Here is a 23,444-nt window from a genome sequence, read left to right as displayed (position 1 = left end):
ACGGGCACTTCGAACGCCCATTCACGCCGCGGCCCGTGCAAAGCATGTCGGGCCTTCGTGCTTCTAACCTGTGGCGCGGGTTTTTCTAAAGGCCTCCCGAAGCTCGCCTTCCTTCCAGCTTTGCTGCAGCTGCCGATCCATTCTGAAAGGGCGAGGAAGGCAGCGGAACGTCCCGCTTCCTCAGAAACCGAGAGGGGTTAGTAAGCATCGGGTGGGTTTCGTACGGGACGGGGCCCGGGGTCTCGCAGGCCGCCTTGGCGAAGGAAGCCCTCCGAGGCGGGGCTGGGAGAGCCTCTTCACACTGGCGCTTCTCCTTCGCTTCATAAAGAGGAGGCGCCCCTTCAGTTTCGCACAGTGCGCGCTCCTCGCTTTTTAGGGGGAGAGGGGAGGAGGAATAGCCATCCCTCTGCATCTACTGAGGCTCGAATTAGGGGTGTTATACAGTGGTACCTCGGGTTAAGAACTTAATTCGTTCTGGAGGTCTCTTCTTAATCTGAGGTACCACTTTAGCTAATAGGGCCTCCAGCTACCGCCGCCACGCGATTTCTGTCCCCATCCTGAAGCAATGTTCTTAACCCAAGGTATTATTTCTGGGTTAGTGGAGTCTGTAACCTGAAGCGTTTGTAACCTGAAGCGTCTGTAACCCGAGGTACCACTGTAATTGCTATTACTTTTATTTTGCTATCTTATCTGGCACCCTCAGGTTCCCAGGGCGGGTTACAACAAATATCTTCAATCTCCCAGGACATTCTATACAAGATCTCAAAGTAGCTGTCTTACTACAAAATAATTTCAGAAATAGACTGGAAAGAGAAGTTGCTGAATTACAATTTATCACCAAGCTCAAAACCATGGAGGGACCTGGTTTGAACAGAGACATAGGATTCTTATCTCATACATGATATCTTCAGCCATCTCAATCCTTGCTTTTTCATGCAAAACCATTTGCAGTCGTTTTCAGTCATCAACAGCTATCAGCCAGCCAATCACCCACTTCCACCACCCTTCTGAGTGATACTCCCTCCCCACCCCACCCCTCCCCACCCCTTCTCCACATAAGCGCCTGGGGACTCCTGTTTCAGTGTATCTGAAGAAGTGTGCATGCACACGAAAGCTCATACCATAATAAAAACTTAGTTGGTCTTTAAGGTGCTACTGAAGGAATTTTTTATTTTACTTTGACCCAGACCAACACGGCTTACCTACCTGTAAACAAATATATATATATACACACACACACACACACACACCATATATATATATATATATATCCCTATATATACCGTATATACATAGCAGGTGGGGCTGTGGTCTAAACCACAGAGCCCAGGGCTTGCCAATCAGAAGGTCAGTGGTTCAAATCCAGTTGCTAGGTCCCTGCTCCTGCTAGCAGTTCGAAAGCACATCAAAGTGCAAGTAGATAAATAGGTACCGCTCCGGCAGGACGGTAAACAGTATTTCCGTGCGCTGCTCTGGTTCGCCAGAAGCGGCTTAATCATGCTGGCCACATGATTTGGAAAAACTGCCTGCGGACAAATGCAGGCTCCCTCGGCCAGTAAAGCGAGATGAGCATCACAACCCCAGAGTCGTTCGCGACTGGACTTAACTGTCAGGGGTCCTTTGCCTTCATATATATATATATATATATATATATATATATATATATATATATATATATTCCCATCTTCCCCGACTACTAGTCCTGTTAGCTAGGGATCATGGGAGTTGTAGGCCAAAACATCTGGAGGGCCGCAGTTTGGGGATGCCTGCTCTATAGTGTCAAAAGCCAGGGAGAAGAGGCAATGAAATCAAAACTGCAGCTCCCCGACTGGCTCCCATTTTTAACGAAATGCCCCTCTCTAGCCTTACTTAAAAACAGTAGGAAAGGGCCTGGCTGCCACTCCAAGGCCTCCTGGCGCTTAAGGCTACTTCTACCTACTTGCCCCCAATATGTACCCCCTTCACCGCTTAGATCTGCAGAACTCACAGTTTAACAAGTGCTGTATCGCGTTTGCCCCACGTTTGCAACAAGTCAACAGCACCCTCACTTCAGAATTCCCTGCACATTAATATTAGGCAGATTCCTTCACTGTATCCCCCCCCCCCAGTGCTCGCTATAACCTTTTTTGTTCATGCAAGTGTACCCAAGCATATAACTTTAGTAAGCATTTTTAGTAATCGTAATGTGTTTAAAAATTGCTGATTTTATTTTATATTTTATATTCCCCCCCCCCTTAGAAATTGGCTGGGGGAAGTGGGGGAGGCCCATTGTGCATATGGAAGTTTTTGCATGGCTGTCTGCTGATGGGACTCATTAGTTGAATCCTGCTCAATGATACCCAATACCCAATAATGCTACTTTCCTAGCAGGGTGGGAGGGGGCCTACCTTCTTCAAAAGAGACCACAGAAGCCAGTAAAGTCTACAAATCTGATGTCCACCCATTTCTACAAAGCATAAGTTGATAGAAAAGGCATGCTCTCTCCAACTACAGTGGTACCTCGGGTTACAAACACCTCTGGTTAAAAACACTTAGGGTTACAGACTCTGCTCACCTGGAAGTAGTACCTTGGGTTAAGGACTTTACTTCAGGATGAGAACAGAAATCACACGCCGGCAGTGGGAGGCCCCATAAGCTAAAGTACCTCAGGTTAAGAACAGTTTCAGGTTAAGAACGGACCTCCTGAACGAATTAAGTTCGCAACCAGAGGTACCACTGTACTCCTGAAATACTGTGCTGCCTTGCCTGCTAATAGATCTCAGCCTAGTGTTTAATGATCTCTACAAGATCATATCCAAGTTGCAAAAATGTTACCTAGTATCTCAATCCTATTTAATATTGATTGATGTAAAATATGACTGCTTCTGACATGGAGAAATTGTTTTGATAGTGATCTCTAAGTGTGAGACTGGGTTTGGATCAGCATTTCCAAGCTAAGTTGTTTAAACAGTCTGTACAAACTTTTTATAAAAAGCTTATACAGCTACCTGAAAATTCTGCTACTACTGCACTGACATGCAATTCATTATCAGAAAGGATTTATAGTTGCTGAAATTAGAAAAGTTAAATGATGCAAATTTCCCCTACACTATTGCAGAGCAATGCAAAGGGCTTCACGACTTAAGAGGGAGCTACATTTGTTGACTACACAGCCGCCACCAGGAATTACTTGCTGGCAAAATGGAAGCCGTATAGATGATCTTCAAGCCCGTATGTATCTGTCTGGATTCGATCTTTTCTGCCCTCCTTACCCCAGTAACCCAGCAACAATAAACAAAACAATATACAAATAGTTAGAGGTTAGAATCTATAACTTACCGTATACACATAAGCATTAATAAAAAGTTCCAGAGAACTTTCTGTTTTGCTTTTTCTGTATACATGCAAATATACTGTATACTGTATTTAGAAGCAAGTTCCATTAAAAAAAGTTGGATTTGTTTCAGAGTAAACTTGTGTGGTGCCAAAAAGCATGCAGTGAAGGATGGTGGGGAGCTGCAGTCCAGCAACGTCTGGAGAGCCATGGATTCCCCAGCCCTTTTCTAGATTGTTTTAATGCAATTATTTCATTTAGTTTTTTTGCCAATGATTCACTAGAATTTGAGGAAATGTTGCTTAAGAAGCTAAATTTAGTTGTGATTAATAATGAAAGGGAAGGTGTTGTGTATATCAGAATTATGTATATAATCCATAAAAGGTAAAGATACTATGTCATCTGCATAGCAGGAAACAGAGAAGTAGCTCCTTTTTCTAAAACAAATGTTTGGTGTGGCAAAGATTAGAAGATGCTCATAATTTTCTAATTATTCTTGGATAGAAATTTATTTTGTTGGCCAGTATAAAGATCCTTTCCTGGAAGATAAAAATACATCCTCATCCAAGTCTTTTTAGAATTCTGGCACTGAACAATAAGTCTGAAAAATAAATAATTATTACATTCCTTGCAACTTTTGTTCTTTTCCTGCCTAGTTCCTTGGATGGATGTATTTTGAATATACCGTATTATGAATATATTGTGGCTTATGTGATCAAACTTTGTTTTTGCAGTGACTGAAGCAGTTACCTAAAGAGGGCAGTATTGATGTATCTTAATATGTCTTTTTCTCTTTAGAAATGTTGGGTTCTGCAGATACACCATACGAGAAAGGAATTTTTAACTTGGAAGTAGTTGTGCCTGAAAGTTAAGTAGATTTTTGAAAATCTTTTGTGCTTCAATGTACTAAGCAGTTATGGAAGGGTAGGTTTGTTAAATACAGCTCATGAGACTGCAGTTCCTTTTACAGGATTAGGAACTAGAGAGCTGTTAAACTGCTTTAAGATCAAGCTGATTCCTCTAGATCAGGCATGTCCAAGAGGGAGTAGATTGCAGGCGCTTGGAGGTTGGACGTGCCTGCTCTAGATCTAGTGAGTGAGATCAATATTATGCCAATGGGTGCAACAGGAGTTCTCCTAACCCTCCAAAACAATAGCTTTTGGTGGCATGTAGGGGACTGCAGAGGTAAGGAAGTGTAAACCCTTCTTGCTTAAATAGGATACCATAATTGGATATCACGCTGTGTGTGTGTGCTCATGCATGTTCAGAAATGGATAAGAACGAGGGATTTGTGGGTGTTAACTTGTGAAAATTCTCTTTCAAAATAAGAGAACCAAGTGTTTTTTAATTAGGTATCCATTTGAACCCCCAAAGATACGCTTTCTGACTCCCATCTACCATCCCAACATTGACTCAGCTGGAAGAATTTGCCTGGATGTTCTCAGATTGCCACCTAAGGTAATGAGTTGCCTCTCTTACAGGGATTAATGAGAGCAGCAGTAGACCGCCTGGCACAGCTGTTCCTATCTGCAAGTGCAGATCCTGCTATGTGTATTGGTTGAAAGAGGTCACTTGCTTGTATTTCCCTACTGAGGAGACCTGGACAGAAACAGTTACAGTCAACTGGTCTAAGCTCCTTGTAAACCTAATCTTTTCTTAATTGCCTTTGGTGTGTGTGTGGCAGAGGTGGGATTGAAGCTTTTGGGGTTTTGAATACCACATATTTTTGCAGCATGTTGACCTGGCTATGCATATTGATAATACCGAAGTTGGTGAGTGTCACTGTGATTGTTGCCAAACAGGGTTTGGAGGGGGGGGGAACAGTTTGCTGGGGGTTATTCTAAGATTTTTCAGAAGTGTATAAAGAGTTAAACAAAAGAGGGCAGTGCACCCCTTCAAAATCAACTCAATAAATATAGAGGGTGAAGGGTGGTCTCCTCAAGCCATGGAATGTAGAGTGAGATTTTAGAAAAGAGAATTTAGGGAAGGAATGTGAATTGGACTACTTAAGCCCCTCACTACTATCTGGAGGAAACAGAAGCACTCCTTTTATCGGAAGAGAATACATTGCAACATTTTGTTGCGTGTCACACTTGTATATATTAATTTATATACAGGTTGCTTCTAAATTTCTGCAATGTTGCCCAGAAAATCTCGGGGGAAATTATAGCTTGGGCCTGCAAAGTAACTCCCAACAAAACACACTTCTCTTTGTATCATAATACCCCCACTCACCCAAGTAATTTTTCGTTTTGTGCAGGGTGCATGGAGACCGTCTTTGAATATTGCTACTTTGCTGACTTCAATACAGATACTTATGAATGAACCCAACCCTGATGACCCCCTCATGGCTGACATAGTAAGTTTCCTCCTTTATTTTGGTGGAATGTGTGTTGTATTTTTGGAAGTTATAACTATGCTATAACTCTGTCTGTGAAGAAACCACAGAGTGCAATAGATGTACCCCTTGCAGTTCATTTCTTTGGGGTACAAATTTTCCAGTAATACAACTGAGAAAAGGCCATGTTGACCTGGAAGTGTGGGGAGGTGGAGGTGGGGGATGCTCAAATAGAATTTGTTGTTGACAGTGAGGTCAATGCTTTCCATCCTGAAACATCATGCTTATAAATGGATGGATGGGCATATACGTGTTGCATACAGGATACAAAACATCATGGCGATTGCTGTCTTCCTAAATACCTAGTGTGGTTAAGTAGTCTTCCATGCGGTCTAGTAAATCTGTCATCAAACTTAACTATGGTCTTATGGTTGAGAGGCCATAATTATCCTTGTCTCTTACTTTTTTAAAAAATTATGTCTAGTCCTCTGAGTATAAATACAACAAGCAAACATTCCTAAGAAATGCCAGACAATGGACAGAGAAGTATGCAAGCCAGACAACAATGGTAAGGAAAGTACATCACTTTTGTTAGACAGGAATGGGGTGTAGGTTAATCTTCACATGTGCAGTCTTGCTGTGCCCAACGGAATACTTCAAATCTGCGTCACCTATAATTGCCCATCTTCCTATAATTGAGTTTGTGGGATGGAAATACTATGAATGTGCCATGAAACACAAGTGTCTGGATTAACTTCTCCCTTGTAGACTACCTTTTCTGGCAATGGGAGTTTTTGTTTTGCTTTCTTGGCCATGTTGTCATAACTCTAAAATGTCATAGAAAAATGCAGCGATTGTTCAGAGTTTATTGTATTTTATTTGTGTCTGATCTTGTAGAATATGCCTTGGGTAAGAATATTTGGAAGTTACGCTATTGCAAACATTTTATATGGAATTTTATTTGGCTTGTAGTATGGTTCTAAATCTGCAGACAGCACACATCCTCCATGTATTTGTATGAGGGGAGGAATTCATCAGTAGAGACACAGATCTTTTGGTAAAATCATTCCAGTACCCCAAGCCAAACATGCATTGATTCCAGTGAAATTTAGGATGTGGAATCAGCCTTGTTCACTGATCTGGGAAGTAATTTCTAGAAATTATCCCAGTTATATCTGGTCTACATATGCAGCAAAACAAGTTTCTTTTTTTAATACAGCAAGCCCACAACTTAGGCATATTTAACTTGTGCGCATTCAGCTTCACGCACTTGGCAATAAATAAATAAAGGGCAGGTGTCTGACTTTAACAATTCTACCTGTGTTTTGACTTCATGTGATTTTGGCTGTAGGTGTGTGATCCCTGGAACACAACCCCCGCATAAGTTGCAGGCTCACTGTAGAGGGGGATTCATATAACTTAGTTCACCGATGACACCTTATATTGCTTAAACTAACTTGAGAAGCTTGTTTGACAGCTGCTGATACAGTTTTAAAGGGTGCATGAGACCACAGAGCACACCAGGAAGCTTCAGAGATTGGTTTGCCAATATCAGTCTCCTACATCATGCAAGGACCATTAGGGTCCCTGCAAAAAGAATCAATTAGGATTCCATAGAGGGTAGTTAATACCCTTCCTGTGCACTAACCACTGTAAACACTTTCAAAGATGAGTGCTTTTAACCTGAATGTCAAGCTGCTCACCTGCAGGGCTTTAAACCATTGTGTTCCAAAGTCAGGTTAGAAGGAGGTAAGCTTCTATGAGATGAAGGTCTATCCTTATCAAACAAGTCTACCAGTGTACAGTCGTACCTTGGAAGTCGAACGGAATCCATTCTGGAAGTCCGTTCGACTTCCAAAACGTTCGGACACCAAAGCACAGCTTCTGATTGGCTGCAGGAAGCTACGTCGGACAGACGGCTTTCAAAAATAGTTCGCAAACCGGAACAGTCACTTCCGGGTTTGCAGCGTTTGGAAGCCAAAATGTTCAAGAACTAAGCTGTTTGAAAACCAAGGTACGACTGTAGTTATTCTGGCCTCTTCCCAGTCACAGAATTGGTTATAGCATTCCAGACAAGCAAACTGGGTGATGTGAGGAGTGGATAGGAGATGACAAAGCATGGTTAAGGGCAGGCTGAGAGATCGTCCTTTGACATTCTGTATATATTACTGATTCTTCTCACAGTGCATTTCTGAAGTTTTTCCATATAGAACTTGATACTGTAACTTCAAAATGATGGGGATGTAGTCTTTGGCTATGATCTTAATGCTTGATAGGATATTTCACCTCCTACTGTAACTGTCTGAAAGCATTGCTCTTCCATGGCTTCGGTGAGCATGGAATACCATTCCAAAAGCAACAGGTTGTAGGTGTTACTGTTTTTGTTTGTTACCATGGTATATATTTTTGTGTTTTTATGTTGTAAACTGACCTGCTATCCTTGGATGAGGGCGGAATAGAAATTTAAGTACTGTAATAATAATTTCCTCCACTTGGAGTCTGAAGTGGTACAGTCCATTCTGCCACCTCCATCACTTTGACCCTATTCAGTTTTTACTTGCATATAGGGGCACTGCAAGTACAAAAGGGGCTGTACCTTTAGACTGCCCCCATTGTTGCACGGTTGCTTCTGTTTCCCAAGTGTTCAGGGCAAACGTCTGTAGTGGGAGACAGCTGTTCTCTTGTAGGCTTCCTGCATTTTTTAGAACTAATTGTTCAAGCATTTGGATGGCTTCCTATTCAATCTGGTTTAGAACCCTGATTTCCTTGCCTTTCTTCTGTAACTTTTCACTTCTCTGTTCAAAAAGTGGATCCCTAACTTTCTGTTTGTTGTAGTTGCTCTATATTAACATCGAATGAACAGATCGAAAGGTTGGTGGTCACATGAGACTTGGATCTTAGTTATATTTAGGAGCTAAGCAAAACATGTTTGGGAGTGCAAATGCCACCATTCAGGGGAGCAAGGATTTAATGCATACTAGAAAGGGCTGTATTCTACAGTGACTGAAAGCTGGGGAGTGAATAGAATAGCAGGAAATAAACTTTGAGGGAGCACTTACTACTGGAGTCATCCATGTTAGAGCACCCAACCCAGCACCAGCAATGAGTTCAAGCAGAAAGTAGACGTAGCAATCAGCTCTGTATAAATTAGCCTGTGTCATCTTCCACAGTTTTGTGTGCCCCAATAAAGCACAGAGTGGTCTTCAGTAATTCACAACTATGCCTTCTATTTGTATTGACATTTCCAGGTAAATTGGGGTGAAATTACACAGCTGAAACACTTGGGGGCATCTGAACCTTAAATAATACAGCTTCTTTCCTTGTTGCTGTTTCTTAACTAATGTGAAGAAGCTGATTCTTCTTAGGCTGTCAGCAGATATTCAGCTTTGGATAAATTTGCCCTGCCTGTAGAAAGAACTAATTTCTGTTTCAAGGTAGCATCTCCGTGTTGCCCAGAATTTGCTTGTAAAAGAACTGGTATTTATCTGTGCTATGGAAGTGATCTATGAACAGCCTATACAAATCTTGCAGAGCCATGCATATTGTATTGCACAAATTTCTGAAGAAGGTTTTCTAGTTCCCAGAACATGTAAGAACAGTCCAGTGATGGAGGAAAGGGCACATTTTCTCTTCTGTAGCACCACAAGTTTGGCTGTCAAGCTACTAAATGTGGTGAGCTGTATAATGAGGATCTATGGGAATTCTGAGTGGGGTGGTAAGAGGATGAGGAGTTAGCTGATTTGTGTCTTTAAAGAACAAAATGTGCCCCATGACTTTTGAATTCTTAACTTGGGGAGTCTGCATACTTGCAAGATGTGAATGAAAGCATTGGTTCTTTGAGCAAAGTGTGAACACAGAAACCAATATTTTTCTCTCTCAGTTGGTTTTCTCTGATGTTATTCCAGACTTTGGAAACCACCGATGAAGAGAACCACCAAAGTGCAGTCAACCCACCCAAAGATTCTCACATTTCCCAGAAAAGGAAAGGAAGCAGTATCAGTGGATTGTCCAAAAAACCTTGCTCAGAATCATAGAAGCGTTGCTGTCATGCAATATCCCGGTCTCTAGCTCTCTGTGTGTTTCAGTGTTCCTTTCCATCTCTTAAGTAGACTTGTTGCAATTAATGTATTATTTACTCATTATATGCAATGCCTCTAAGGCTGTGTCAGTGATACAATATAGCACTTGTCTGTTTTTAAAAACATTTTATTTTACTTCTGCAGATTTCTTAAGTTCTTTACAGCAGTTTTGTCTTTCATTGTCTAATTTGTGTATTTTGCGCATGTTTTGAATGAAGGCAGCAATGAGAGAATAATAAATAACATATTTAGTCCTGCTATGACTAATGGCCATGAATGGTATTTAAACTATTTCTGGAAGCTAAAGCTGTGTGTACCTTTGGCCTCACTTGCTGGACTATAAATGAGTGCAAATAATATTTTATGTATCTGCTCCTTTCTTAGCAGCTTTGTAAGTTGAAGCACACCTCCAGCAAGTTGAGCATGGGTCTGAAGGACCCACAGTTCCAAGGAAGAACTCACGGTTTGCATGCCCAGGTTCCAATCCCTTACTGTTTAATTAGAGAAGTATCTTCAGTGTGCTGGATTCCTCCTCTAAATTTAGGGTGTGACAGTGGAGACAGAAGCAGTACTAAAAACAATTAGGCATCTTTAACTGTAAAAGTGCAACGTGAGTTTGGCTTTTCCTTGTGGACACTGCTCTTTACCAATGTTGCTAAACCTTTAGAGCACATTACTAAATCTGTTACGTTTAATATAATATTTTTAGGTAATTAGTAGTAAAAGTGGGACATACAACAAAATGCGTCAATGTACTATATTCTCAGTGAAGCACTCCTATTCTGGGTCAAAGCTAAAAGGAACAGGTCTTTAATCAGTATAAGTACAGCCAGTTGCGAACATACCTTTGAATAAATTACTAAAGATAACTGTACACATCCATAGCTACTGTTATACTTCCACCAAAGTAAGCAATTCTTTGGATATATAACATTTTTCAGAAATATAATTTTATTGACAGGCAACAGAAATGCATCAAGCATTCCATCTACTTTCCCATTGCATCCCCACGTTGAATTAAAAATGGGTAAGTTTGTATTTTTTAAATTGTTATTTTGCAAGGTGTGCTTGAGGAAAAGTTGAGCACATGCCTATGGAGAAGACTGGATAGTGTCTTTATTAGAACTGGGATGTGAAGAAAGTTGGACTGAAACTGTGTTTTGACTTTAATCCCAATTTTTCCAACTCTGAAAAGAAACCTAAGCAGAACTCTTCTAAACAGATTATACAGTAGGTTTAAATATGGGTTCAAAACGTATTTTGGCAAAAACCTACACTAGCAAATTATCAGCCATACAGTTTATCACATTTTGTCTTCTCTGACAGAAGGCAGTTGCTGCTACCTTCCAGCTGGAACTATATTGCCTATATGTCAATATTTGGGGTTTTCTTCCCCAAAGTAATCCTCCTAGTGAGCAAACTGCCAAAACACTGGTAGAGGGGAAAACATTATTAGGCCATTTGAATGTATGGGAAACGGAGGTAATAAATTATTTTTGGTCACAAAGGGGCTGTTAGAACATGGGAACACAAGACAAACCTCCTGGATCAGACCAATGGCTCACCTAGTCCAGAATTCTGTTCCCACAGTGGCCAGTCAGATGCCTACAGAAGCTTGCAAGCCGGAACTGAGCACAGCAACTGGGATTAATTTGTTAACTGGAATTAAAATTCTTTTAGTGTAATCAGTTTTGCTAGGAATCGTCTACATTAAAGTGTGTGTATATGTGTGCATGTATTTACAAGCACACACAAATAGATACACAGGCAACGACTGATTTATGTGCGTCCAATTGATGCGTGACCACGCACGCATCGTGGCAACCGAGGAAAGGGGCGGGTTGGGTTTATGCATGCTCTGCAATCGCACGTGATGACCCAGAATGTAGCCCCTGCGGAAATCAGGGGTTGCCTGTATATCACAAAATAGAATTCAAAAATTCAAAAATTTATGTACAGGTGGCACAATCTAAGATTTTAACACTCCAAAGAGACACTGAAGCAGATTTTTTTAAAAAAAAAGCCTCTTTGCACAATAAACATATATCATTCATTCGGTATTCAGGGCAGCTGAAAAAAAGAAAAGCATTTATCACAGTTCAAAGTGAGGGTAGGGCAGGTTTAAATGAAAACCCCTTGTAATTTGCATAATTTTCCTAACACAATTTTAGAGAGTAGGCGATTGTATCATATAATCAAAACTTAAGCTCAAAGAGGTGCATTTGCAAGTAAATATTCTCCACTGCAGTGCTATGATGGGGAGGAGAGGAAATGCTGTCTCTTGCACAGTTCCCTGAGGTCCCCACCACCACTGCCACATACTCCACATCGTAGTGCTGAGATAGGGTAGATGAGAAACACTGACTCTGGGAAAGAGTCTCAGTTTTCATGATTAAAAAACTTTAATCCCTTTTCTCATGCTTTCATATGAAGAGACTGTGAAAAAAACGCATCATGCCTAAATAGGGTATGTGTGTCAAGACGTGTCTTCCACACAAATAACTTTACTGTATTCTCAGACTTTGTCTCCCTACCTGACTGTTGCCCCATCTGTGTCTCTTGCATCAAAAAATTTTTTGGTTCAATTGTGTGTGTTTTTTAAATAACAAAGTCAAATCTGACAAAATCCCAATGTAGCAACCAAACTTGCAGACCAAGCATACAATTGTATACACATCTAAATTTCCACAACGGGTTCCAAATACAGAATTTGAGGCCATCTGGACTGGTATGGAATTGTAGAGGTTCTCAGTATTTCATTATACTGTGTGTGTTTTTTCAAATGACTATGCTGTTACTAAGATTTTTCAAAAATTGAAGGAACTCTGATGAGCTTAGTTCACATTCCAATCCTTGTGGGTTGGCCAGCTATATTAATCTGCCTTAAAAACAACAACTTTGATGTACCGTTTTGTTCTTCAGCTATCTGAAGTCGCAGGCTATCAAAATTGTGTATAAGCCTCCTTTAAAGCCAACTGTCACTGAAGTGGGAGTGTTCATTCATTCATCTCCTTGGGCCTTCATATAAAGGCATGAAATGCAAGACCCAGATAAGATTTGGGGGGGTGGGGAGGGGTTTCCTTGAAGAGTTGATGTAATGCTTTAGCAGCTAGTTTATCTTTGGTGCTGTCAAGTCAGACTCCTTTGTTAAAAGAGAGGCTTTCACTTTCCGTCTGAGATTATGTCTGTCTTTTCCCCTCCCCCTATATTTCCCAAACCACACTTGCTGTGATGTTAGATAATGCTGGTACTTCCTAGCATACACACCGGAGCTTGTTCACCTTCATGCAGGTCACTAGAGAACTCTTAAACCTGCTGACTGGCAACTGAACACATGAACCAACTCAGCTGGAAAACATTTCAGTTTATATCCGTGGCGATACATCTGTGATAAGATTGTGCCTAAACACAAGCTGTCACAAGGAATGAGCATGTAGGAACAAGCCTGTGGGTTTGTGGTTCCCCAACCTAAGTCATAGAAACAAAATAAAGCATGGTTTTAAAATTAACAATTTTTTAATTTTCTACAAGGTCTTCCAGAGTGCTTTACACATCAATATACAAAAAAGAAAAGAAAAGATGACACAAGGGTCAAAAAGAGAGGGCAAATGGTTACATAGCTCTCTATATAAATATACACATAATATACAAACACGCTCATGCTAGCATTGTATGCCATCATATATGGCAACGTGTATATACAGACAATAACAAACATGGTGTGTAAAGGCATTTAAATTGATACTTCCTGTGGTTGATTTTGGACGTATTGATGGTACGAGTTGTAGGAATTCTGCATTTCTAAAAGTCGACTGAGCTGCGCTCAAATTTACACCCAAGGAGGACAATTATTTCCAGGTATGGATGGTTAATACTAATTTTAGTTCTGGAGAAGCTGAGCAGCAAAAGGGCTTCCCACTATATGTGTTGCACCTTTTTCTCTAGGTCAGAATGAATCTTCCCAAGACATTTAGGCCAGCTTCCATTCATACACTGTATTTAAGTAAGCCAAAGTAGCAAGTGGGGACTTCAAGAGTCCTGGAGTTCTACCCAACCAGAACACTGTAGTAACCAAAATTATTATTTCAGCAGAATCATCCTTAAGGGGATTGAAGGAAAAGGCACCTGGTGTGTTTGTAACATTTTTCCACATCCTTCTCTGTGTTTCAGTCTACATTTCTCTCCTGACAATATTAAGAACTTTCCTAAAAGCAGAACTACATATGTAGTCTAGACTATATGCTTGATAGTGTGCTCTGCAAGGTATTAAAATGTTAGCAATAAAATCCCCTATGACAGGATTTTTTTCCTACCTCCCTGGACAAGTTATTAATCGATAACTATGCCTTCTCAGGAAAAAAAAGGCTGGAAATTAACCTGGACAATTCCAGCAAGCTGTAGTTGTTAAACAGTTGGGATAATTTCTGTATCATGCTCTTTCTAGAAGCATCCATCAAGCAGCAAGTTACACCTTGACCTCCTAGTGACTTCAATTAAGGTTTGTTCCTGTGCCAATCAAGATTTAGTCCTGTGTCACTGTTTCCCATCTGTCAGTAGGACTATAGTTCTTACTGAGAGCATAGGTGCTTTTAGGTGGAAAAGCAAGAGATGTGAGTTTGCTTTCATGATTTCTATATGTAAGTTGCAAAGAAGGCGAGAGGATAATTGAAGGCTGAATTGCAGAACCGGAGCAATGCAACTGGATTCTGGAATCTGTAAATGGTTGGCTTTAGCTGCAGTTGCCCTTTGTCAGGCTTGGCTTAGAGGGCAAGAATACTTTTTTATGTTGGGGATTTCTGGCTTATGGTGAATGAGTATAATTGGGCCTTAAATTTCTTCTCTTCAGTCTTTCGCTATACTCAAGTCTTCTTCCTTGCAACACTAGCAGTTGTTTTTTTTCCAAAAAAAAAATGGGGGGTGCTACAAGGTAGAATATTCATTATGTGCTCATTGGGATGAGTTTCCATAAGTTCCAAAAGATTATAGAAACACCAAATTCATTACATTGCATTTTAGCTCATGCTTTGCATTTATGGGCTTCAGTGAGACCAGGAACAAGTAGCTCATTCTATCCTAAATGGTGAACCTAAAATGTGGCATGGTTTGGCTCTTGGTGAGATCTAATCCTGACTTTGTCACTGCCCTGGGATTCTCACTTCATTTTAGGTGCCTTAGAAGTAAATTTTAGACATCTGCAGCCTGGATAGGTGCATCATTCCTAAAAAAAGAGACCAGGATTAGTGAAACTGAAGCAACCCAAGTTAAAGAATAATATGTTACCTTCAGCTCCTCTTCTCCATTTGTAGAACAGAACTGATGGCACACCTCATTACAGAGAGTGAAGAAGAAAGACTAGTGACAATTCAGATGTTCAGCTGGTGTTGGGCTATCTACCCTGGCAGGCATTGTCATGTCTATATAGCAGCTCAGTCACTGCCTTATTTGTAATCTGTTGTCGTTCTAAGGCAAGGTTCATTGGGGATAGTGCTCTGTTGCCATCTGTTGTCTGCTTCACACAATTTATAAGGAGCAGAACCAGATGTATCCTGGGAAGCTGCATCATAGTTGGTTAGCACAGCGTTTCTCAACCACTGTTCCGCGGCACACTAGTGTGCCGCGAGACGCTGGCTGGTGTGCCGCGACGTGCGGCGACGAGAAGGGCGATTTGCATTGTCACGTGCCTGGCGGCCGCCAATAAACAGCACTGACCCGCCAGAAAGCAATATTTCTCCTCCTCTTTCCCAAAGCTCAGTGCAAACGAGCCTGGCAGCCGCCAATACACAGCACTAACCCGCCGGAAAGCAATATTTGGCAAGTGTTTCTTACAGTCATAATTATAATATAGGGCGGCACAGAGTTAAATTTTTTAACCTTTTTAATGGTGGTGTGCCTCGTGATTTTCTTCATGGAACAAGTGTGCCGTGGCCCAAAAAAGGTTGAGAAACACTGGGTTAGCAGTTTCTCGTTTTGCTACATTTTGGTTTTCTTAGGTAATAGCCTGCTTTTGTGTATCAGAAGATTTTAACTCAATGTTCCCCTGGTCGTCCCCCCCCCCTTGAAGGACCCACACTACCTTACACACTGGTGTGGCAGGAGAGCTCCAGTAAGCTAGGATACATGTAGTTGGCAGCACCTTGCAGGCTCTCAAGCCCCCCCCCCAGAAGAAGCAATAAACTGTGCCACCCTTTCCCCAGAACAGCCATTGTCCAAAGCTGTTGGTGGCAACAGGTGGGCTCTTGCATAGGCTTTTCACAGAGTGAATGTGTACCAGGTCTGGGAGGCTGAACGACTGTTTATAAGTGAGATGTGAAGGCTGGTGCAGGCGGTGTGGAAAACAAGGCAATCCTAAGGCTGCTCCTTGCCGGGTCTCTGCTTTCCGATGCGATGAGCAACTCATCATCAGCAAGGTAGGACAGGTGAGTGGAGAAGCCACTGTTGTGTCCTCCGGCACCTGCCTTTTGCTGGTGTGGGATGAGAGTCACTGATGGGTAGCTGTAGGCATCTAGTACCGACGAGCACCTAGGAGGCACTCTGAAGATGTCTGGTGCCTCAAATATATGATCCATGTCAGAGAAAGCAACCAGGGCCTGGGTAGAGTCATACGAGCTCTTCTCTGTGTCCTCTGACACACAGGACTGGGCACAGCTCTCCCGGGCCTGGCTCTTCTGCCTCAGGAGCCGTAGGTCATCTCTGAAGTGTGGGTTAAACAGCAAGTAGAGCAGGGGGTTCAGGCAGGCCGGCAGAGGAAGCACCACCAGCAGCACAGACTTGATGACTTCGGGGGTAACGAGGAAGAGGCTGAGCATGGAAGAAAAGGTCAGGAAGGCCACGGGGCAATAGAGAAGGCAGTTGGTGAAAATGAGCCAAGCCACATGCTTGATCATAGCACAGTCCCAGACAGAGTCAAACTCTCCTTTCAGCAGGTTGCAATAGAGGCGGATGTATGTTCCAGTGATAATGAGGAAGCAGAGGGTGTTGACCAGCACCAAGGCCACCATGAACCCCAGCATGGAAGGCTTCCCATCCAGGAGTGGGTAGGGTAGGCAGAGGGGGGATGCCCCATACTCCCCAACAGAGAAGAGAGGCAGTGCTGCAGCCACTGAAGACAGCGCCAGGCAACTCAGCGCACCTGCCTTGACGGTGCCGAAAGACGGCACCTTCCCATAGGTCCGCATGCATGACACCGAGAGGCTGCACTGCACAGCGGCCAGGGTCAGCAGAAGGATGGAAGCCTCCGAAGCAAACACCGACAGGAACCCCGTCACCTGGCACCCTGCGCCCGTCTCCCACCAGGCCCCGTATTTTGCAAAGTGACCAAAGGTGATGGCGTCCACGAAGGCCAGGATGGCACAGTATGTGCCCGTCAGCATGTTGGCTCCAGCAATGGTGCCAATGACAAACTTGACAGGGGACAGATAGCTGGGTGAAGCAAAGACAACCGCCATGACCAGCCCATTGCACAGCATGGAGACCAGCGTGATCAGCCAGACACCCAGGCGGATGACCCAGCTCTCAAACAGGTGATCGCAAGGCTTGAACGGGCCTAGAAGAAAAGAAGGAAGGAGCCACATTACAAATTGGATGCTGCAGCATAGCAGCTGGCACAAGGCACTGCTGAGTACAGGCTTGTGGCTCAGTAGTACAGCATGCGCTTTGGATGCAGAAGGTCCCAAGTTCAGTTCCTGGTGCCTCCTGTCCGTGTAGAAACTACTGAGCTAGATGGCCTATTAGTTTGACTCTGTATAAGGCAGCTTCTTATCATATTTGACCATTTTGCACCACTTACATTTATATGTGATGAAGCAACAGGCACTTGCTGAATAAGCAAGCAGAGGCTGAGGGACTTCATGGCTACAATTCAAGGAGGCTCAATGCAGAAGGCAGGTCTTGTACATGCAGCTCTACAGCTTTAAAAAACCAGTTGCCGCAACCAGGGTTTTGGAGCAGAACATTCACAGAACAAAATGCTTATTTTTCATTCTGATTCCGCTTATGGAGCTGTTGGGGTGGGGCAAAGAGCTAGATGGGACATGGAAAACTGTCCCAGGCTACAACAATCCTGCTCACCCCCTCCTGAGATTTCACAAACATTGATATTCACTTTCTTTGTGGCGTTGAAGACTAGAAGAATAGTTTTTTAAAAAGGGGGGATTACAAATTTGCTGAATTCTTCACCCACTCCCAATTCCATGCTTGCAGAATTCAGCCACAAAAGAACACAATTCTGAATGGAGCAATGTATGTAACACTCATCTGTTGCCACCACAGAAGCAGTATTTGCTGCTATAGCAACCATGCTTCTATTTAAAGATTTAAGTGCTGTGTTTCAATACTATTTCTTACCAGGGCTCGGGGTACACTGGATGTTGGGGTGCAGCTTTGAATCCTCAAGTTCCAGCTGGAAATCATCCATATCCAGGTCATCTGGAAAGTCATATAGAAAGAAAGACCAACATCACAGGGGTGTTAATGCTTAGCTTTGCATTGTGAGCCAGACATGTAGCTTGTTTTCATAAAGTCATGGCTGTTAAAATGGAAAGAGAGTCATCTTTGTTATACATTCCTATGTTTCTTAATCTCATAACTGGAACATGATGGTTTATGAGTTACACGACGAGGAGGAAAAAGTGGGGTAAATAATAATAATAATAATAATAATAATAATAATAATAATAATAATATCCTATTCAAAACCAAAAAGTCAACCCTTAATTTTGAGCCTGCTCAATCAGGTGAATGGCCCATTAAGTCCAGCATTCTGTTCTCATGGTGGCCAAAAAGATATTGGGTAAAGATTCCTGTACTGCAGGGGGGTTGGACTAGATGGCCCTAGTGGTCCCTTCCAACTCTACAGTTCTATGATTTTATGTAGGAAACCCACAAGCAGGACGCAAGCACAAGAGGACTCTCACTCCCTGTTATACATAGGGTTGGGCAGAAACACGAGTTACACCTGGAGAAAACTGAATTTGAAATGTTAAAAATGAGGAAAAAAATATTCCACGAAGTTTATCAAATGTTACTAAAGAAGCATTTTCAAGGAAGGCAAGTCTATTTGGAGAACTGAAACAAAGGTATGTAACACAGGTCTGGATGAGGTGCGTTTTTTGTTTTAAAGTGAGAAATCAACTTTTTGGGTGGCTGTATGTTATAAAGAGAACTGTGTTGGACAGCCATGCAATGGCATCAGACACAGCCAAAGAGTAGAAGGGGAGGACAGTGCATGTTGGTTCTGTAAAGAGAAAACAAGGAGTTCTATCATATGTAGTGGAAATTCCCAAAAGCAGAACAGAAAAAGTTTGGTCTGTGGAGGCTGGTGTCATTAACAAACATTTCCCAAAGTTTCCTTTAACAGGTCTAATGAATTTTGTGAAGCATAGCGTTCCAGAAAAAATGTCAGGCGCAAATATTACATATACTTACTTTGGCCAGAATTTTATTTGCTAGACTTCTGAAGGAAAGCCAAAAGCCAGGTCGATTAGGAAGTTATAGGAGCAAATTAGCAGTTATTAAATTAATAGTGACGATGAAAAATCATGAGAACTCTAGAGAGGATTTGAGTAGTCCAAACCCAGTGGTCCACCCCGTTAAGAGACACAGAAATAAATATTTTTATATACTAGATAAATAAGTTTCAGGAATGGGAATTGATTGCACACTGCTACAGAATACAAATTTGTATTTCTGATAAGGTAATGTGTTTTGCTCTTTTCTATAGGGGTACTGTCTCATGGGGTACTGTTATAATTTACTGTGGTTTCACATTTCTTTTTATTTTTTAAATGAATCTACCAAAATGATTGTACTTTGCTGAGTATTGAAGGAAATTTTCCATAGCTTAAATATGAAAGTCTGTTATCTCAGCGAGAGCATGTCTGGGTTTTGCCTAGTGCAGTGGTGTCCAAACTTTTTTCCAAAGAGGGCCAGATTTGATGAAGTGAAGGGCCGTGGGGGCTGACCAAGGGGCCAACCAAAGTTGTTGAGCTTTTAGGATTTTACCCCGGGAAATAAACTGCCACAGGGGCTGGATTAAACTGGCCGACAGGCCAGATTAGGCCCCTGAAATGGACTTTGGACATGCCTGGCCTAGTGCAATCAATCCCAGACCCTGCAATCATTATCTGAAGCCTTTCTTCATGTGTTTCCTATATGAGAGGTCCACACGGTGGCAAGATAAAAACAGTCCTTTTCTGGGGTGGCTCCCCGTTTGTGAAATGCTCTCACCAGGGCAAAAACGTTTCTCTTTAACCAGGCTGGTTAACATTCTACGTCCTTTTAAATGTGTTTGTGGGAGGGGGTAATTGGTTGGATTTTATTGTGTATTTTGTGTTCTCATTTTGTATTTCTATGTTGTGAACCACCCTGTGATCTTTGGATGAAGGGCGGAATATAAATTATAATCATCATCATCATCATCAAATAATATCTCCTTAGGCCACATTCCTGCCCCAGCCATGCCCCTCACTGATCCTGCTTTGTACCCTCCTTGGGTGTTTTTGCCTGGCTAGAAGGTGTCCTTGCACTCTGGTAATGCCTTTTGCTTGCCTGACTGAAAAAGTTCTCCCACTCCCGAGTGGTTGCAAGGTGTTTAGCTCTGTTTTTGCAGATTTCTTTTTGTGTGTAACACAATCTCTTTCTTTAAATTCTCCAGGCCTTTGAATATGGATATTGAGCAGATCTATATTATTAGTGCACCACTGCTGGAAACATTTACCAAGGTAAATGTTTGAAATAGGCAAACAGAGTTTTGAATTGGCAGCACTGGGCACTGAGAGAGAGCTCGGAAGGAATGTCCTTTAAAGGAGGCTTGCCACTCTCTCCCCCCCCCCAAGAGAAACCCTGTGTTTTTCACAGATGCAGGAATTCTATAGGGGCAGTTTTCCACATCATGGGGTAATTGCCACGAGCCCCACAATATGGTCAGGATCTAGCCCAGACTGGCAGGCTCTAATGCAGGAAGAAGAGGAAGAAAAAATGGCAAGGTGGGACTGAATGATGGGAACTCAGTTAGAGGAAGGAGGATATCTTCACCCCAACTTGAGCCACTTCAGAAGGGGGGGGGGTAGGGATACCTGCTCTTTTCCTGAACTTCCTGTGGAGCAGAGAGCATCAGTGGAGCTGGGAAGGGCTCTGAACAGCTGAGGGCTGGGGAGGCAGATCAGGAGGGTACAGTCTTGTCACATTAAACCAGGTGTCACCTCTGCCATCTTGACATTTCTGCAAGGTAACCTAGTCTTATGACTGAGCATGCCATGCCTTGCCTTGAAAAGCATGGCGTGTAGGGCGTGGAAACTTGTTGGGACATCTTTGTTGCTCCATCCTGTTCTAAACTTCTTGCCCTGCCCCTGAACTCCTGAGTTGTGACTCCTGAGCCCTGTGTCTGTTGCTGAGCCTGCACTGTTACTTGCCCGAATAAAGATCTCTTTCTTCCCTACAAGTAAGATCCTCTGCATGTATGTTTTAGGCTGAGAGCCTGGACAGCAATGGAGAAAGCTGCCCCTGTAGAATTTCTGCCTGTCAAATAGCTGTTAAAGACAGAGAGCCTTTGCTGGGGGAAAAAATATGACAACAAATGTAGTATTAAGTATTTCTCTCTTCTGTAAGCTTTTTTTCATGCCTTGAATAGTCACACACATGGACAGAATGGAATTTATGATGAATATTTCCCTAAGGAACTTTGGTTGAACGGCTGTGAGGTGTACAGCACATCGCTGATGCCTTCTTATTGCAGAAAGCCCAGTTCCATCCCAGCTAGGCTAGGAATATGCTGGCACCTGTAAGAGTAAGACCTGTTGCCCAACAGTCTAGACAGCTGAGTCTCGGCTGTGTATTTTACTGGAGGTGTCAAGAACATGATTTGGGCAAACTTCAAAAAAGTGCATATCCTTTCCCACAAACATCCTGCCATCAAAATAGCTGGTTGTACAAAGGGAACCACACAGAGCTTCCACTGAACTTGCAGGGAAAACCCTACTCTCTGCACTGCTGGATGCAAGCCCAGGAGCATAACAGTATAAAAGGTATGCAGGGACCATTCCTTGTGGCAATTTGAACCCACTATGTGGATTCCAAAGTAGAGTACCTCCTCTACTGTGACCGATGCAAAGCTTTTCCAGGAAGAGCCGTGAGCAAATCAGTCCACTCAAGCATTGCCATCCCCCCAGGAATCAGATTGTGGGTGACCAACCAACCAGCTATTCAAAATATACTTTGTGAGTAATGAAGCAACTGTCTCCAAGTTCTTCTCTTTGAAAGAGAAGGTGGCAGGAGGTAGGGTGCAACCCCGAGAGTATCTTTGTGAGGTGTAGAAAATCTACCTTCCATGGAATTATTATTATTTTTCTGAAAGGGAAGAAATGCACACCCAGGATTCCCACAAAAAGGTAAATGCTTCTCAGCTCCCCGACTCCAGTGAAGTGTAAAAAAGGAGCATGAATAAGGGGGGGAAAGCGTCTGGTACTACCTATTAATGAACAGAAAACTTAAGCTTAAATATGAATTCTATTAAAAAACAGACAGCATCAACCATACTGCGATGGTAACTTCAGACTGCAGGTGGTGGTCTTCCCCATACAAGCAGGAGCCCTGCCTTACAAAATGTGAGAAGGGCATCCTTGACTTTTCCAGAACTGAAGCAACACGGCTGTTATAATATAGGCCAGGAGGCTTTCTCAGAAGGATCAAGAGATGACGAGTCTCCTCTCCCCAATGGTAGACTGTGTCGAATGTATTTCTCATTTCAACTTAAGTCTCTCGGTCTTGTCAGTGTGTGTGGGCCATGTGTTTATACAATCATGTCATGCAGCAAACAAACAATCCAAGCTGTGGTTTGGGAATCTGTGTATTTCCACCAATGCTTTCTGCATGTGACTTGCTGTCACAGAGAATTCCCCCTGCTAGGAAAGATTCAGCCAAGTGAGCAGCAGACCCCCTCAGTGCAACAGCCACATCGATTAGGCTGGCCTACTTTGATCCCTGCTGCACATAACCCTCCCTGAAATACACCCCAGTCTTCCTTTCTGTTCCTTGCACTCGAGAAGCTGCAGTTAGCAGAGTGATCAAAATATTAGGGTCACCAGGAAAGTGCACAGTTTGCTCCAACACAATGAGAGCACAGGCCTGCTTTCCCTCTTAGCGACTGCACTCCCCCGCCCCCCAGGTTAACTTCTGATTTAACAAACTCGGGTTGCAAGCAGAAGTTAAACTGCAACCCAGAAATCGGTCTTACTCACAGTGATTATCAGTATGGCCTGTAAACAGTCCCAAGGTCCTCTTGTGGCTATCCTCATCCTCAGGACTCATATCCTCAGAGTCCCATTGATTAGACATTTTGAAGAAATTGCTGCAGGCTCCATACGCACAGCACTGGTAGGCATAGGGCACTTCCAGGACCCTGGAGAGAAGAATATAGAGCTACTAGTTACTTGAAGGAACTTGGGAGGACTGTAGTTATGTGAGTGGGGCTAGGGATTCCTGGAAGAGAACTTTCACCACACTTTAATTATGAATATTATATGGGACAAGCCAAGATAGTTACACTGGTATAGAACAAGCACATACACGGTCCCAGGTGTTTATTTAGGTGGTCTCCCAATATCTGTGCTCCTACGGTATTTCCTCCTTCCTGCCCCATGTTCCTGTCTCTTCCTGCAAACACAAAGGTCTGTCCGTTTTTTTAAAGGCTGCAACTATATCAGCTGTCTGCATCTTAATG

The 23,444-nt window shown here is 42.7% G+C and overlaps 2 protein-coding genes across 2 annotated transcripts in view; one reads left to right on the top strand and one right to left on the bottom strand.

Moving 5' to 3' along the window:
• Window positions 1-79: 79 nt before the first annotated feature.
• Window positions 80-10,132, top strand: UBE2T (ubiquitin conjugating enzyme E2 T). Its single transcript, XM_035122919.2, has 7 exons — window positions 80-196; window positions 3,098-3,210; window positions 4,112-4,181; window positions 4,666-4,771; window positions 5,574-5,672; window positions 6,136-6,219; window positions 9,557-10,132. The coding sequence occupies exons 2-7, from the start codon at window positions 3,102-3,104 to the stop codon at window positions 9,683-9,685; spliced, it is 597 nt and encodes a 198-aa protein (XP_034978810.1). The 5' UTR covers window positions 80-196; window positions 3,098-3,101; the 3' UTR covers window positions 9,686-10,132.
• A 2,811-nt stretch (window positions 10,133-12,943) lies between these two features.
• LGR6 (leucine rich repeat containing G protein-coupled receptor 6) overlaps window positions 12,944-23,444 on the bottom strand; it is a 144,258-nt gene continuing 133,757 nt past the window's right edge. Inside the window, exons 14-16 of the mRNA XM_035121513.2 lie at window positions 22,963-23,123; window positions 18,074-18,154; window positions 12,944-17,273 (exon numbers count right to left, since the gene is read on the bottom strand). Coding sequence (XP_034977404.2) covers window positions 16,024-17,273; window positions 18,074-18,154; window positions 22,963-23,123 — 1,492 coding nt within the window. The 3' untranslated portion in view covers window positions 12,944-16,023. The remainder of the gene's footprint in view (window positions 17,274-18,073; window positions 18,155-22,962; window positions 23,124-23,444) is intronic.

This window comes from Zootoca vivipara, chromosome 7 (assembly GCF_963506605.1).
Source record: "Zootoca vivipara chromosome 7, rZooViv1.1, whole genome shotgun sequence".
NCBI lineage: Eukaryota > Metazoa > Chordata > Lepidosauria > Squamata > Lacertidae > Zootoca > Zootoca vivipara.
The sequence above is the reverse complement of the archived record's forward strand: the minus strand, read 5'-3'. Positions and strand labels throughout refer to the sequence as shown.